This window comes from Magnolia sinica, chromosome 7, assembly GCF_029962835.1.
Source record: "Magnolia sinica isolate HGM2019 chromosome 7, MsV1, whole genome shotgun sequence".
In the NCBI taxonomy this organism is placed as follows: Eukaryota; Viridiplantae; Streptophyta; class Magnoliopsida; order Magnoliales; family Magnoliaceae; genus Magnolia; species Magnolia sinica.
Genome location: NC_080579.1, coordinates 92,726,152 through 92,741,582, shown reverse-complemented (window position 1 = coordinate 92,741,582; position 15,431 = coordinate 92,726,152). Strand labels below are relative to the sequence as shown.

The 15,431-nt window shown below is 40.2% G+C and overlaps 1 protein-coding gene across 2 annotated transcripts; it reads left to right on the top strand.

Moving 5' to 3' along the window:
- Nucleotides 1-2,024: 2,024 nt before the first annotated feature.
- On the top strand, nucleotides 2,025-15,123 carry LOC131251730 (RING-box protein 1a). 2 transcript variants are annotated; one of them, XM_058252643.1, is made up of 5 exons: nucleotides 2,025-2,201; nucleotides 2,327-2,377; nucleotides 11,532-11,591; nucleotides 14,622-14,693; nucleotides 14,807-15,123. In XM_058252643.1, exons 1-5 carry the CDS (start codon nucleotides 2,057-2,059, stop codon nucleotides 14,842-14,844), a joined length of 366 nt encoding a protein of 121 aa, XP_058108626.1. In that variant the 5' UTR covers nucleotides 2,025-2,056; the 3' UTR covers nucleotides 14,845-15,123. The 2 variants fall into 2 exon arrangements, with proteins under 2 accessions (XP_058108626.1, XP_058108627.1); XM_058252644.1 differs by lacking the exon at nucleotides 11,532-11,591.
- The last annotated feature ends 308 nt before the right edge of the window (nucleotides 15,124-15,431 follow it).

The following is a 15,431-nucleotide window of genomic DNA, read 5'->3' as shown; positions in this document are numbered from 1 at the left end:
TCATTCTTTTGGTCATGCCTTAGAATGATCTCACTCCAAATGAATGGATAATGTACATATGACAATTGCATCATAGTGGGACCCAAAGAATTTGGTTACGTAACTTGAGTGGCGGGATCGCTAGAACCCATCATAGCCAATCCGCCTGTAGACAATACCCTAAAAACAGTACCGATGGACCATTAATGGGATACAAAAGTTTGGATCTTATTCATTTTTTGGAATCATACCCTATAATGATCTGTGAAAACAGATGAACCAAGTAGATATTTAATACATACATCAAGGTGAGCCCTGCGGTAATGGCAGCATCTAATCCGCTCCCCATTCGGTCGGAAATCCAATTGCATACTGAGTTACTCAATATGCCCTTATCTTACTAAGTAAACTCAGTTGGGCCCACCTTGAATGTATATGGTCTATCTACACCGTCCATCCATTTTTCCATCTAAATTCAGGGGTTGACCCCAAAATTGAAACATATCAAAAGATCAAGTAGATCATACCACAGGAAATAGTGGGGATAATGATTTCCACCGTTGGAACCTTTCTAAGCCCCACAGTGATGTTTATTTGTCATCCAACCTCTTCATGAGATCATAAAGGCATGGATGAAGGGGAAACAGAAATGTAAGCTTGATCCAAAACTTCCGTGACCTCCAAGATTTTTGCAACAGTAGACGTTCGATTCAATTATTTCCTGTGGTGTGATCCATTCGAACATTCTATATACTTCATTTTTGGCAGCAGGCCCTAAAATTTTCTAATAAAATGGATGGACAGAGTGGATTAAATACATCAATCATGGTAAACTCCATAGAGTTTACTTAGTATGCTAGAGCCTATTTGGCCAGGCAGATTGGATGGGATTGGAAGATAGATCCCGGGATTGGCCAGGCATGCCAAACAAGCACGGGATCCTGATCTCGGGATATAGCAATCCCATGGATCTTAAGACATCCACTGACATCACCATCATTACCTTTAAATCCCATCCAATCCACCCTAATCCCTTAAAAATTGCCTGAGACATGTTTGGCTCGAGGGATTGAAAGGGACTGGAAGGTTTAATCCCGGGATTGGCCAGCGTGCCAAACAGGCCCAATATAGCAATCCCGGGATATAGTAATCCCATAGATCTTGCACCAATCCACTGATGCAGCTATCATTACCTTGAAATCCATGCAATCCACTATAATACCATCCAATCCCATCCAATCTGCCCGGCCAAACAGGCCCTTTAGGGGGCGTTTGGCGCATGGTATTAGATGGGATTAGGTCGAATTGCATTTGGTCCGGTGTTAATTCCACTCCATGTTTCGGAAGACCGGAAAAGCTTGGAATTAGATTAGATGGAATTGCATTGGGTCTTGTGCCAATTCCACTCAATGTTAGCAAGTTGTGTAGGTCCCACCATGATGGGTGGGCTATATCCACACTATCCACCCATTTTTTGATATCATTTAAGAGCATGGGCCAAAAAATCAAGTAGATCTAAAGCTCAAGTGGACCCCACCATAGAAAGCAGTGGGGATTGAATACCTACTGTTGAAAACTTCTTTGGGGCCACATAATTTTGGATCTGACTCATTTTTAGGCCCATGCCATAAAATGAGGTTACAAAACAGATGAACAATTTGGATATAATATATATGTGTTATTCTCAATAGTTTCAAATGATAATGAGTATATCCATTAAATGTACCATAATATTACAAACATATCATGAAATTAAGCTTATCCCATCCATACGTAATAATTATGTTTTTTTAATCTCATCCCACCTGGTCCTTCCCAATACCATGCGCCAAACACCCCCTTAAGCGTACTGAGTTACTCAGTACGCAATCCGCTTCCGTGCAGCAGGTAATTCGAGTCCGTGACAACCAGTACTCTCCGCTCTCTCCCAACTTACATACACGTCCTCAGAGAGAGAGAGGGAAGGAAAAGAAAGAATAAAAAAAGAAGGGGAAAATCTCCTTCAGAGACTAAGAAAAAGAAAAACCGAAAGGAATATATCTCTCTCTCTCTCTCTCTCTCTCTCTCTCTGTTGACGATGGCGTCTCTGGATACGGATATCAACATGATCCCAGCAGGGGAGGGTTCGAGCGGTGCGGGCCCTTCGTCCTCCTCTTCTTCTGCGAAGAAACCGAAGCGATTCGAGATCAAGAAGTGGAACGCCGTTGCTCTTTGGGCCTGGGGTACGCACTTATTACCTCTTCCGCTTCGAAACCCTAGACAGCTAGGGTTAGGGTTTTCTCCTTCTTTTTTTTTTTCCTGCTTTTGACTCACCTGATTATGTTTTTGTTGGGTTGGATCGATGCAGATATCGTCGTTGACAACTGCGCCATCTGCAGGAACCATATCATGGATCTCTGTGAGTCTTTTATTTTCTCTTTCCGTTTTTGCCCCTTGTTTCCAGTCCTTTGTATTGTTGTTGATCATGATGTTTCTATTATTATTAGCTCAAGCTAATATCTATCACACTTGTTGATGGGTGAAGTGCATATGGCATCTGAGCCGTGCAATAAGTGTGGGACCCACGATGAAAATTGCTGGGTACGAAAGTTATGGTGACTGAATAACATGGTGAGAGCGTGGAGAAAAGGAGAGGAAAAAGATCAGTCTTCTTACTGTACGATTAACCTTGAATCCATGAGAAGACGAGAACAGAAAATCGCTCAAATTGAATAAAATTGAAAATATTGAATTTTCCTCTCAACGCCATTGATATGGCTTGTACAGGCCTAGACTCCTCATGTGACTTAAAATAGTGGACCTTTTCCAGAAATAATAAACTTACTAAAGATAGTAATGATAGTCTAAACCTATCCTCAAAAAGGACTTTGCGTTATATCTGGACTTTACCGACCCTCAAGTGGCTGAAAGTAGTAAATTGACAACTTCCAACCCCTAAAACAACCTTATTTTGCAGAATCGTTCACGGGACAGTGGACCGTAGTCAATTGGCCAGGTTGTAGGCTCCTCAGTGACTTTCCAACAATATCTTATTACAGTGATTCTGATAACTGATTGCAAGGCTATGGCATTCATAATCTATAGTGCACATTAGGCAGTTTATGTCCTACCTTGGCCTGATTTTGTTTTGATTCTGGTGCTCCATGAAGTTGTTTGCAGCTTGTCCTACATCATCCAATCATTTGGTGGCTGCATGTGCACGTTGGATCACACTATTGGCAGGTGTGATTTAACCCCATATTGGTTTGTTTACAGCAGCCTGCCTGATGGTTGGACCAGCCTGATTATTTCAACATGGCGATCTTGATGGCAGGACCCAACTTTTGCATGGCTTGGATGATGTGAACTCTTGATGCATTGGCTTGTGTTATAGGTTCTAGCTTAATCTAACCTACAGACGTTTGTAGCTGATCATTGCTCTCATACTTAAGAATTACTAACACAAATGGGTCCTCCTTGGGGGACACGATTTCATCAAAGCTCATCAAGGAGATTTCATAAATTGTTAAAGATGCATTGGATGGATGCTATTTCATAAATCAACTAAACTTGTTCACTTAGTTGGGGTGCTTATTACAAAATTAAATAATCCATTTAAGTACTGATAGTTTTACCAAAGCATAAGAAATAAATATGTTTATTTGTTGGGTTCTAAGAGTTCCGCTACACTCATGTAAGGCATCTTGTCTATTGGATCCTCATTCGGTTTTTCAGTCGTATCTGTCTTCTAGTTCTACATCATTTGTTGTTTTTTTTTTTAAAACATCGATGTGGTGAGCGATCATCTCAGTGAACCCCCCCAAGATTACACATGCATCATTGCGTCTATATTGTTATGGATTTCATACCATGATGTCTTGTGATTTTACCATCACTATGTGACATGTTTCATACCCTAAGAGGTATATGTGACGAACCCTTTGTTATGTGTCCATGAATGGACTAATGTTTACAATGATTATTAAATTGATCATGGGTTGGTGATTTAAAAGGCCACAAAGTGTATACGGTTTTCATAATTGGTTGTTTTGTAAATCAGACTAATAAAGGATTGACTAATTATGCATTCATAGCACTCCTACTTGATGATGCCGATGATTGTCCCTTCGGGGATGCCAGGTTGTGATGCTGATGTATGTCATTTGTGATTTTGGTCACGATGCTGATGAATTGTGTCTTTCGAGATGCCAGGTCATGATGTCGATGTATATCTTTTGTTATTCTCAGGTCATGATGCTGATGATTTGCCCCGTGTGGTTGTTGGGTTATTGTGGTAGTTTATTTGCATGTAGGTTTTACTCATACCGCTAGCCTGATTTGCATTTATGCATCCATGCATTAATCAAGATTCGCATGTGAAGTGAATATTGTATATTCTGTCTTATGTTTGTAAACTATACTGGACTGTGATGATGGATGTGTAATCTTGGGGAGAGTTTTCATTGAGATTGCCACTTACCACATCGATGTTTAAAAACAACAATAGATGATGCATAACTAAAAGACACAGATACGACTGAAGAACCAAATGAGGATCTAGTGGACTAGATGCCTTACATGAGTGCAACGGAACTCTTAGAACTCAACAAATAAACATATTTATTTCTTATGATTTGGTAAAACTATCGGTACTCAAACAAATTATTTAAATTTGTTATCAGTCCCCAGTTGAGTGGACAAGTTTAGTTGATTTAAGTATTGATTTGAACTCTATTTACAAAGTTCAGTTTATTTTACATTTGTGTGATGTATACCATGCGAATGTGTAAAGTGGATTGAAAAAAATGATATGTTTTAAAGAAGCATTCGTTCATTATTTAGTTAACACCATCGAATTCGGGATTTGAGTACCTATACTCGGGTGCCGGGTTTTGGGTGATGGTTGGCTATATGGATCCTGTTATGTCATTCCAAACTATTGGGTACCATATCCTTAGTTAAACCATAGGCGATCAAATTTTTTCTTACCACCTCTCTTCATGTCTTTTTGGTCCTTCCCCTTGCCCTTCTATAGCCTTAACTTAAATAATGCACTCTTCTGACAAGTGCGGTTCTTCGTTTCCATTGCAATAGGCCAAACTATCTAATTCTACTTTACCTCATTTTATAATCTACCGTTGCTAAGTTTCCTAGAATGCATTCATTTCCAGTTCCATCCTTCCTTGTCTTGCCACTCATTCATCTCGACATCCTTGTTTCAGTTACACATTATATGAACAAAGTATAAAAGCACGTATCATTAAAAGAAGGATAAAGAACTAAAATTGTTCAAACTAAACTTAAGGCACTGCCCTGAGGGTTTGTAAAGGCATCACACCATTTGAAAGAGGATTCCCATCTCAAGAAACAAAAATCCTTCTTATTTATTTATTTATTTATTTTCTTTCAAAAAATTCATGGATCCTTGCTAGCTTGGGTTCCTTCTTGGTGCGATCCTTCTATGGATCCCTTGCTCTCGCAGTTTCGTTAGTGAGATGCTGTCACATGAGAACTATTTGGTTCTATGGGGTGCCTCGTGTTTAGTTGGCAAGAATCGGGTGCTCACAGTTGATACTATGAGGAAAAGAGGCATGCCGTTGACTAATGCGTGCCTGTTGTGCCTTGAAGATGCCGAGTCAGTGGGTCGTCTCTTCCTTCATTGCTCTTTTACTTCAGAAATTTGGTCTGTTCTCGATTTGGCTGGGATTTCGTTGGTAATGCCCGCCTCTATTAATGGCCTCCTTTGTTCATGGCATGTGGATTCATGAGGGGTGATTTGGAGAAAGAAGTGGAGACACTTCTTATGGTTGTTCTATGGGCTGTTTGGTTTGAAAGAAATACTTGTTATTTCTGAAATTTGAGGGTCTTTTTAGCTAGGGTGTTTTGTAGGTTTTTATTGTTTTTCAGGGATTGGGCGCCTCAAGTCTTTTAGGGTCTGTTTGGGTTTCTCTCCTAGTCTCGAGGCTGTGCCATTTGTATTAGTTTTCCTTGATGTTTTTCTTTTTCTGTTTTTGGCGCTGCCTAAGTTCCCTTTCATATGTTAGTGTTAAGGTCCCTTGATAGTTGATATACATTGATACACCATCCTCTAACGGCTCGAGCTTTTAGAGAACGTGGTGATTTGACATGGTATCAAAGTGGAAGGTTAATGGTTCGAATCTTGGAAGTAGCGAATATGCCACCGGAATATATTCTCCTATGGGGGGTCGTTTATGGTGTGAGTTGAGTGTTCTTCCAACCTTGCCTAGTATGTTCCCATGTGGAGTTCCACCTCACACGTGCGGGGGAGTGTTGGAGTGTTAATGTCCGTCAATATACATTGATACATCATTGTCTAACGGCTTGAGCTTTTAGAGCAAGTGGTTGTTTGACATGGTATCAGAGCGGAAGGTCTTGTGTTCGAATCTCGGGAGCAACAAATATGCCTCCCTAATATATTCTCCCACGGGGGCTGTTTATGGTGTGAGTATCCCTCCATCTGGGTGTGAGTTGTGAGTGTCCCTACACCCTTGCCCAATATGTTCCCGTGCGGAGTTCCACCCCGCACGTGTGGGGAAGTGTTAAGAGTGTTAAGGTCCCTTGATATACATTGATATGCCATCCTCTGACAAATCGAGCCTTTAGAGAAAGTGGTGATTTGACATGTACGTTGTATGCATCTATACTATATATGTTGTGACTTGCGAGTAGCTTTCGGACATTTTTGTTCCTGTAATTTGTCATGGGGAGCGAAAACCTTCGGTTTTTCCATTTGCGTAGCCCGTCAACCTGAGGGAACTTTAGTCCTTTTTAAACTCCTTCCTGGGAGTAGCCTGCATCTACTTATTAGTTTCTTAGTGTGTGGCCCACACGGAAGACAGTGTTAGGGAGCCCGTGTGACAAAGGATTTATGGGGCCCACTATGAAGAATCATCAACAGCCAAACTGTACGTATGTTGTTCTGGCTCATATTAGGATGTCGGTCCAAAAATGAGACGGATCTAAAGCTGGAGTGGGTCACAACACCTGAAGAAGTGGGCATGTGTCTCCCAGCAACAAAACACTTCTTTCTTTTCTCTTACGTGTAGCTGCACCCTTTCCCTCACTCTCTCTTTGTTTTTCTCTCTTCCTTACTCTCTCCATGTGTGTTGCACGTGCCATACTCTAGTGTTAATAATAGAAAACTACTTCTCTTGCCCTAGTCTCACCACATGCATTGCTTGTGCTATACCCCTAGTGTTAGTAATAGAAAACTACTGAATCTTGGACTAAAGTTTCACATGCTTGACCAAATGGGGCCTCGCCGCCTCGCTGTTTTCTCCCATACTTCACACATGTGACATGGGGACTGCTTGCATCAATGTTCGATCCATGGTGGGAACCCATAGGATCAGTATTTAGATAGCAGATAACTGGAACACAAACCCCACTTGCATGCAATGTTTTGAAAGTCGAAACTGATCCTAAAATCACAGGAGAATTTAAATGTGAAGCCATAGGATTTTTTATAATCTTTTGCACAAAATATAGAAAAATCCGCAATAATACTTCCAAAATGTAAAAAATAGGATATGAGCAAATACTCATTGTTTTATCACACCATATCATAATTTGTTGTTAACTATAGAGAATATTACTATAATACATTGTTTGACATCATTTTAATAAAATCAAGCTAAATACAATTATTCATTACTTAAAAGGTTTTGATTGTCATTACCTAAGCTTTTAGTTGAAAACTTGACCACGAATTAAAGATAAACATTATCAAGAGAATGAGATGATTAGAAAAACGAGATAATTAGACGTTTAAAGATTTTTCAAAAATTCCATAAGGACTTTTTTTTTTTTTTCAAAATTGTGTCAAATCATCAATTTAAAGTCTCATATAGATGTATTATATAATATCCAACCTAAACCCAAAAGTATTTCCGCAAACTCGATGACTCCAAATAATGTTTCCTAGAAAGCATAAAAGCTATCATGTTTTAAATTCAAACTCATAAAGTGTAAATTCCTAATGTTGTCTTCAAAATAATATTTTAATAAGCTTTCATTACTATATGAAGAATTAAGTAAATCTCTTAGTTTAAGATCACACGCACACACACATCTTGAGAAATAACAACAATTTTATTAAAAAAGCTCACAGAGCGAGAAAAGAATTATTAGCCCGAAAACCAAACAGCACCCTAACGAACATATTATCAACCATGTTTGCTTTTACATGCAAGATGAGGCAAGGCAATTTTCCTAATGATATCCTTTGCATCCACGTTCTCATTACGAAAACAATGACCATTTCTAGCACCTAAAATTGCCCAAAACATGGCCATGAAAATCAACATCCATAAAGCTTTCCTAGCTTCGCCTACCCCACCCCCATGCCGGGCCTACGTGAAGTCTTCAACAGTCTCCGGCATCACCCAATCGATACGAAGAAAAGACAAGAAATGAGCCCACACCTTAAATAGAGGAAAAGGTGGTTGATCGATTGTGTGTTGTCCATACACATTAGCAAATGTTGGGGAGGACTAAAGCTCTTCAAGCTCTTCATTGAAGATTGTCAACCATTAGAATCCTCTTCCAACCCACCAACCACACGAAAACCACCATTCGAGAAGCACCATAAAACCAATGATGAAAAGGATGAGGCGGGTTGAAGGTGTTATGCAGGTTGCAAATCCATTCATATAGCGAGCGAACAGAGTACTTCCCCAACAGGTGAGCCGACTAAACCATGGAGTCCACTTCAAGAGAAGGAACCGCATCCTTGATGAGGCCCAATAACTTGGTGAATTCGGAAATCTCTACATCTTTTGTATCCCTATGGCATGGAGGATGCCAGATACTCTGGCCATCGATAATAGAGAAGCAGCTCTCCCGATAAATGAAATGATCGGGAGCTAGGCAAGCTACCTTAGGAAAGAGATCCTGAAGAGCTCTATCACCACACCAAATATCAAGCAAAAAATGGATGCGATGCCCATTCCCAAGGGCAAAAGAAATCCCCCTCCGAACTAAGTATTCTATCGTCATGATCACCTTTCAAGTGCCAAAAGCTCTATAGAGAGGTGACCTCTTAACAAACCAACCACCCTCCTCAATGCCATATTTGCTTGCTATAAGCTCCCTCCAAAGCCTTCCATCCCCTTCCCGAATCTCCAAATCCACTTTCCTAAAAGAGCGAGATACATGTCTACCAAAAACCTAAGACCGGCCCCACCTGCCTTGATTGGTTTGCAAACCTCTTCACTTAAGGTGAAACTTTCTCTCGTCTTTAGCACCTTAAAAAAAAAAAAGCTCATCGCAACTTCTCAAGCCTATCTAGCACCGTCTTGGAGCACTTGAAGAGAGACATGAAATAGACGGGCATATTGGAGATGGCCGTCTTCAAAAGAGTCAAATGACCTCCCAAGGATAAATATCTACATTTCCAACTCACCAACTTCATCTCGATCCTTTCGATTACCTTATCCGAAAGCAAATATAAAAATTTCAAGATACTTTGTTTTTTGAAGATTTTATTCAAAAGAGAAGGTCGACAAGGCATCATCCCAGTTACAAGGAAGACAAAGCACCCCAGCAATCCTTCACAACTGCCCCTGTATTCATCCTAAACACCTTAGACGCATTAGCCCATTCAATTACAAAGCTCTTAGCTTTGAGAAATACAACATCAGGAGGGTACGACTTGTTGAAAGCTCTATTATTGTGTGCTCGATCCATTCCACCCATCGAACCACGATAATTGACAGACACCAAATAGTCACAATACTCCTGCTACCTTTCATGTCCCCACGCCAGGCTCTCATGAGCTCTCCCATGGATTGTGGCACTACCCACAACATCTCAAAAAGAGAGAAGCATTTCTTGAATGTGGTTCACAAATGGGCAATGGATAAACAAATGAACCTGTTGCTGCCTCCTTCAAACACATAATGCGCCCATTTGTAAAACACATCCCTCTCTTCCTGAGATTGTTGATCCTAAGAATCTTGTTTTTACCCATCAACCATTCAAAGGCCAGGACCCAAGGACTCTTGTAAATCCAAATAAGAGGGGGGTTAATGGACTGAATGGAATAGCAACCAGCTAAAGTTGAGTACAACGATTTGACTGAAAACCTTCCCAAGGTGTTGACATGCCACACCCACGAGTCTAGATCGTACATTTTTTTTGAACAGCATGTGTAGATCTGACAATATTATCCTGTATGGCTGAATGAGGCCCAAGAGGTGGGTGAATCTTTGGTCTCTTCCTCATTGAGATTTTTGCAAAAAGTTGGAGCCCACCTCAGGTTCACATCTGAAGCAGGCACAAAAAGATAAATGGGGTCATCTCCCATGGTCACTATTCTGGCTGAATGAGGCCCAAGAGGTGGGTGAATCTTTGGTCTCTTCCTCATTGAGATTTTTGCAAAAAGTTGGAGCCCACCTCAGGTTCACATCTGAAGCAGGCACAAACAGAGAAATGGGGTCATCTCCCATGGTCACTATTCTGAATAACCTAGGAAAAGCATCAAAGGGACTATCACCACACCCATCAATCCATCCAAAACTGGGTTTTGGATCCCTCCCTGGGTCTGAAAGAGATCTCCCTTCTAAAGGAAGGCACAATTTTCAACACTGCTTTCCACAATCCCTAAGTCCTGCAGAACGTAGATAGCTGCAGACTCCACTCCCTTCCTCTTTTTTTTTTTTTGAAGAGCAACTCCACTCCCTTCCTCAGATCCATATTTCTTTGAACTACTCTATTTTATAGCTGGCATTTTTCTTCCTCAAGCCTCCAAAGCCATTTATCTAGAAGAGTGGATTTTTTTTGTTGAAAGGTGAGTACACACACTCTTACACCCCCCCACACACCACATGGGTTCACGAACCCCTGACCTCAAGGTAGAAACACAGTTTCTACCACTGAGCCATGAGTAGAGACCCCTAGAAGAGTGGATGATTGTAAATTCCAAAAGGAAGAAGAAGAAGAAAACACACTCAGGTTGAAGTCAAATCCTAACCATCATTAGCACAAATCACAATACATATAGGCTAACATGATCACAACAAACATTATAGTGAACTCATAGATCAGTTTGGTGTCTCGACCAGTTAAAGAAGTAGGAAATCATAAGAAAAAGATCCACAATTTAAGGTTGAAGAAAAGATCCATCATTTAATCTCTTATAAGAATAAAATAAAATAAAATAATTAACCTGTTTTAAAAGATCTCTAAAGCCCCCACAAATTCAAAAACATAAAATGAAAGCCAAATAAAATTAAAAAGAAGAGAGCAAGCATAATTTGAATCCTAAAGGATAGGATTCAAAATGTAAATTGTAGGATTCATCTGAAAAGGGATTGGAAGTGGGATTCAACTCATTCTGCTTAAATTCACCCTAAATTGTAGATTGTGAGTAGTAAATCGTAGGATTTTGACAACTATGCTTGTATGGACTCCATGCTAACTAGGGAAGTTCTTTGCTTGTTACAAAATAGAGAACCTAAGTGCTAATTTTCTTGTTATTACTACTTCTGTTGCTGTTGCTTCTGCTGCTGCTGCTGTTCTTGTTATTATCTGTGTTGATTTTGCTTTTGTAGGTATCGAGTGCCAAGCGAATCAAGCGAGTGCAACAAGTGAGGAGTGCACAGTAGCATGGGGTAGGCATCTAATCTTGTAAACCCTGGTTGCTTAAGGGCTCATTTGGTTGTTGGGGAGTTCATTCTGTACTTTTTGTATTTCCTAGGGAATGTTAGAGTTGGCCTAGTATTTCCTTGGGAATGATTAAATTTTGTTTGGATGATAAACCGGGTTTCTTGGTGAAACCTTGAAAACGTCTAAATTTTGATTGATTCTCTAGGTTTTCCATTCCCCAGCTTTTTGAGGAAAGCTGGGAAGGAATTCCTGACCTGAGGAATGTAGAAACCAAAAAAAAAGTGTGAACCAAACATATATATATATATATTTGTGAAAACCAGGGAATTACTAAGTTGAGAAATATAAAAGCAGCAACCAAACACCCCCTAAAGGTTTATGTTTTTCTTGAAGTGTCATTAAAGAGGGTGTTTGGCTTGAGAAAGTTGTTGTGCATGGGAACCTTCTGAAGTTGGTTTTCCAACTACAGCGTGGCATTGGAAATTAAGATAGTTGCAGAGGAAGATGAATTGATTGTATAGGAACTGTAAGTATGTAGCTTCTTTGGCAAGTTTTCTCTTGTATAAAAAGCTACATACTAGTCCTCTTTTGAGCATGAATGAATGAAAACAACAATTTCGAGCACTTGCTTCTTATGGTGGTGTAACTCCATTAACCCCTTTCAGAGGTGCTGTCTCTGATTGATTGGTGTGACTCCAATCTTGAATTAGTGGTCTAAGGTTGATTGGAGTCACACCAATCAATCAGAGACATCACGCCCTTGAAAGGGGTAAATGGAGTTACACCACCAAGGAAGCAAGTGCTGGAAATGTTTGTTTTCATTATCACTTTCTTTGGTCTTAAATATGAAATTTGTTTTTGGAGCTTTATTAACAACAAAAGTATGTAGCTAGTTCGAATTTATTCTTTTTGATTTAGTTGTGTCATTTGTTTTTCCAAAACAAGTAGATTCCTAGATTTTCTTTTCTTTTTTCTTTGCTTCAAAATTTGCTGCATCCTGGACCTTAATTTCCCTCCCAAATCTGCTGAATTACCATATCTCAGCCCAAACTCAACTTCCCCAATTTACTATGTTTAGTTGAATTGCAATGGGAATTTTATTCTTACCAAAAGAAAAGAAACAAAAAGTGATGATAAGGGGTCATACCAAAAAACCAAAGAGGAAAAGAACATAGCCCAAAGGGAACAGGCCTCCCCCCATCTCCATGAAGACAAAGCTGAACCTAACGTCTCTTTGAGACAGTCAAAGACCACAATCTCTAATAAGGTTAGGGATGGAAATCCCTCAGAACTTGGATTAGGAATGGCCCTTGCCACCATGACTTGATTTTTTTCTGCTTGGACAACACCCTAGAGAATTCTGTCTTCAAAGATTCTAATGCCCTGTTTGGTAGATGCCTAAAAATGAGTTCATCTCATTTAATTAATTATTATTTATTTATAGTACAAACAAGAGGGAAAAGGAAAACTAAAATACAATAAGACGCCCATCGACATTGAGTCTCTACATGCTCCCGCTTCTCGTCTGCATCCCTATTAACCCTTGAGAAAATCACTCTTGATTAACAATCAAGTCTCTCAACTCATCAATTATACCAGCCATCCTCCCAGGATAAGTGTTTGAGAACGTCCAATATACCGCATATGTAGAATCTCCTTGGCCCCTACCAGAACGAAGTTGTATCTAACAGCCACTTTGATTGCATAAACACCCGCGGCAGCCTCTGCATAATTTGAATCAGCAACTCCTACCAGGCCCAAGAAATCTGCTAATAGCCTCTCGCTGCTATTGAACACCTTTCAGGCCCAGGATTGCCAAATGAGTACCCATTCAAAGTAATTTAGACCAGTGCTATTGAACACCATTTATCTCATTTTTGTTAATAGTAGTTATGTATTAGAGAGCTTGATCTCTATTACATAATTACTGTTAACATGAATTCATTATGCATTGGAGGTCGAGATCTTTAATACATAATCATTGTTAGCTATACCAACTTCCAATAGTATTACCTGGGGCGCGAAATGAACTTTTCTCCCAACCCACAATAAGATAGATCTGTGAGAGGGGGCATTGATAGTTGAGGACACCCCAAAAAGCTTGAAGAAGCGACTCCAAAGGCTTCTCTTGAAAAATACAGTGGATTTGTTCTCCCATCTTCTCTTCCTCCAAACTGCTGGTAGTGTAACGTGTCTTGCTTCACTCCCACTGTCATTAAGCGGGCTTCTTTTCCCCAGTGCTGAACCATGGAGCTCTTCTCCATCATTTGTGAAATTTATCAAAAATTATTTGTCCTTTATGTGTAATGTGCAGCAGTCGTAGTGCCCGCTATCACTATAATGATCGGAGAATTTTAGTTAGCACTGAGGTCACGTCTCTAATGAGGGCTGTATTCAGAGTTGCTGGCCCTATGTGAGCTGCTGGAGCAGGCCTCTACTAATGTAGAACTTGCCATTGGTCTTGTTGCTTGTCCATGTAATTTTGCTGGTAGAGTGAATCCCCTGCTTCGGGAGTTGCCTTCCCAAAATATGATGCCTGATCAAGAGAGACGGGGCTTATTTCTTTTGACTTTGTTTCTAGGATTTTTAGTGATGCCTACATGCTAATAATGAGTTTGCAAACATTCTTGCTGGAGATCATGTGATGGGAGACGGTGATTCCTTGTTGGAAAATCATATCCTCTTTCTTACCTCATTGTATTTTTGTTGTTTTGACAAGTTTCTTCATTCGGAAGTGCGTATATGCGTGTGCCGTCTCTTTAGAAATCACCTTGCTAGTCCTATTATGGCTATTGTTTTATTGTAAAAGACCCTTTGTTAAGGTTGCTTTCTTATTTCTGTTCTGCTATTCTCTCTTGATTCATGTCATGCATCAATGCGCTCTATCTTGTGATTGTAGCAGACATTCTTGTTTAATGGAGAGGATGTAAATGCCATTTTCATGAGCAGGACTAGGGTGCAACTCTAGCCTAAGAATGTTTCTAATCTCTATTATGTATTTTTAACCTGATCATGTGTGCTTCTCATCTCGACAGGTGTATGCAATCATGCATTCCACTTCCACTGTATCAGCCGATGGCTCAAAACTCGCCAAGTGTGTCCGCTGGGTACAGTCAGCCTTCTTATGCTTTTGCCCATTTTAAGCGAAACCTTTGCCAGTCAGATATCTCACTCCGTCTGTCTATCCATTGACAGAACCTCTCTCTCTCTGTGTATGCAGATAACAGCGAGTGGGAATTTCAGAAGTACGGTCACTAGAGCTGGCCCGGCAAATGCATTATCCAGGGTAGCCTCTCTTTCTGCTGCTCCCAAAGGTCGACAAGGAAATGGAATCAGGGATATTATTTACTTGACATCTATATATATACTGTTTGTTCTTGTTTCTCCCAATCCCTGAATTTAGTGGCTGTTTGGTGCTGGGTTTCCAGAGGGCTGCGCTTGTGTGACTGTTTATACTTTGTTTTTGAGGAACTGAAGATATTAGTTCTCTCTCCACAATTTCTATTTTCTCAAGATTATGTAGAAATGCTGTTTGCTTTGTAGAGTATGCTTTTGCTGTCTTGGCATGTTTGGGTTTATTTACGGATCGTCAAGGCCTCTCAGAGCAAGGTGGAAGTGGATCGTCATGTGGGGCCCCGCCATTCAAATGCCTTGTCTCGAAAACTAGATTCTGATTGGATGATCATGTGGGCCACTTGTACGTTGAATGTGAATACAGACATGCCTGGATACTGTAGTGAGCTGTAATATCCACTGTCGAGGGTGTCCCACCATTGGAGCCTCTCTTGCCGGTGGAATGCTTGACGTTTGATTTAGTTTCCATCTTTGCTTACTGATCAGCCCAA

Excerpts from the sequence above, each read along its gene's own strand:
- LOC131251730 (XM_058252643.1), top strand. The coding sequence starts at position 2,057 with ATGGCGTCTCTGGATACGGATATCAACATGATCCCAGCAGGGGAGGGT. Across the intron at positions 2,378-11,531 it reads GAACCATATCATGGATCTCT|GTATCGAGTGCCAAGCGAAT; the intron begins GTGAGTCTTTTA and ends TTGCTTTTGTAG. Across the intron at positions 14,694-14,806 it reads TCGCCAAGTGTGTCCGCTGG|ATAACAGCGAGTGGGAATTT; the intron begins GTACAGTCAGCC and ends CTGTGTATGCAG.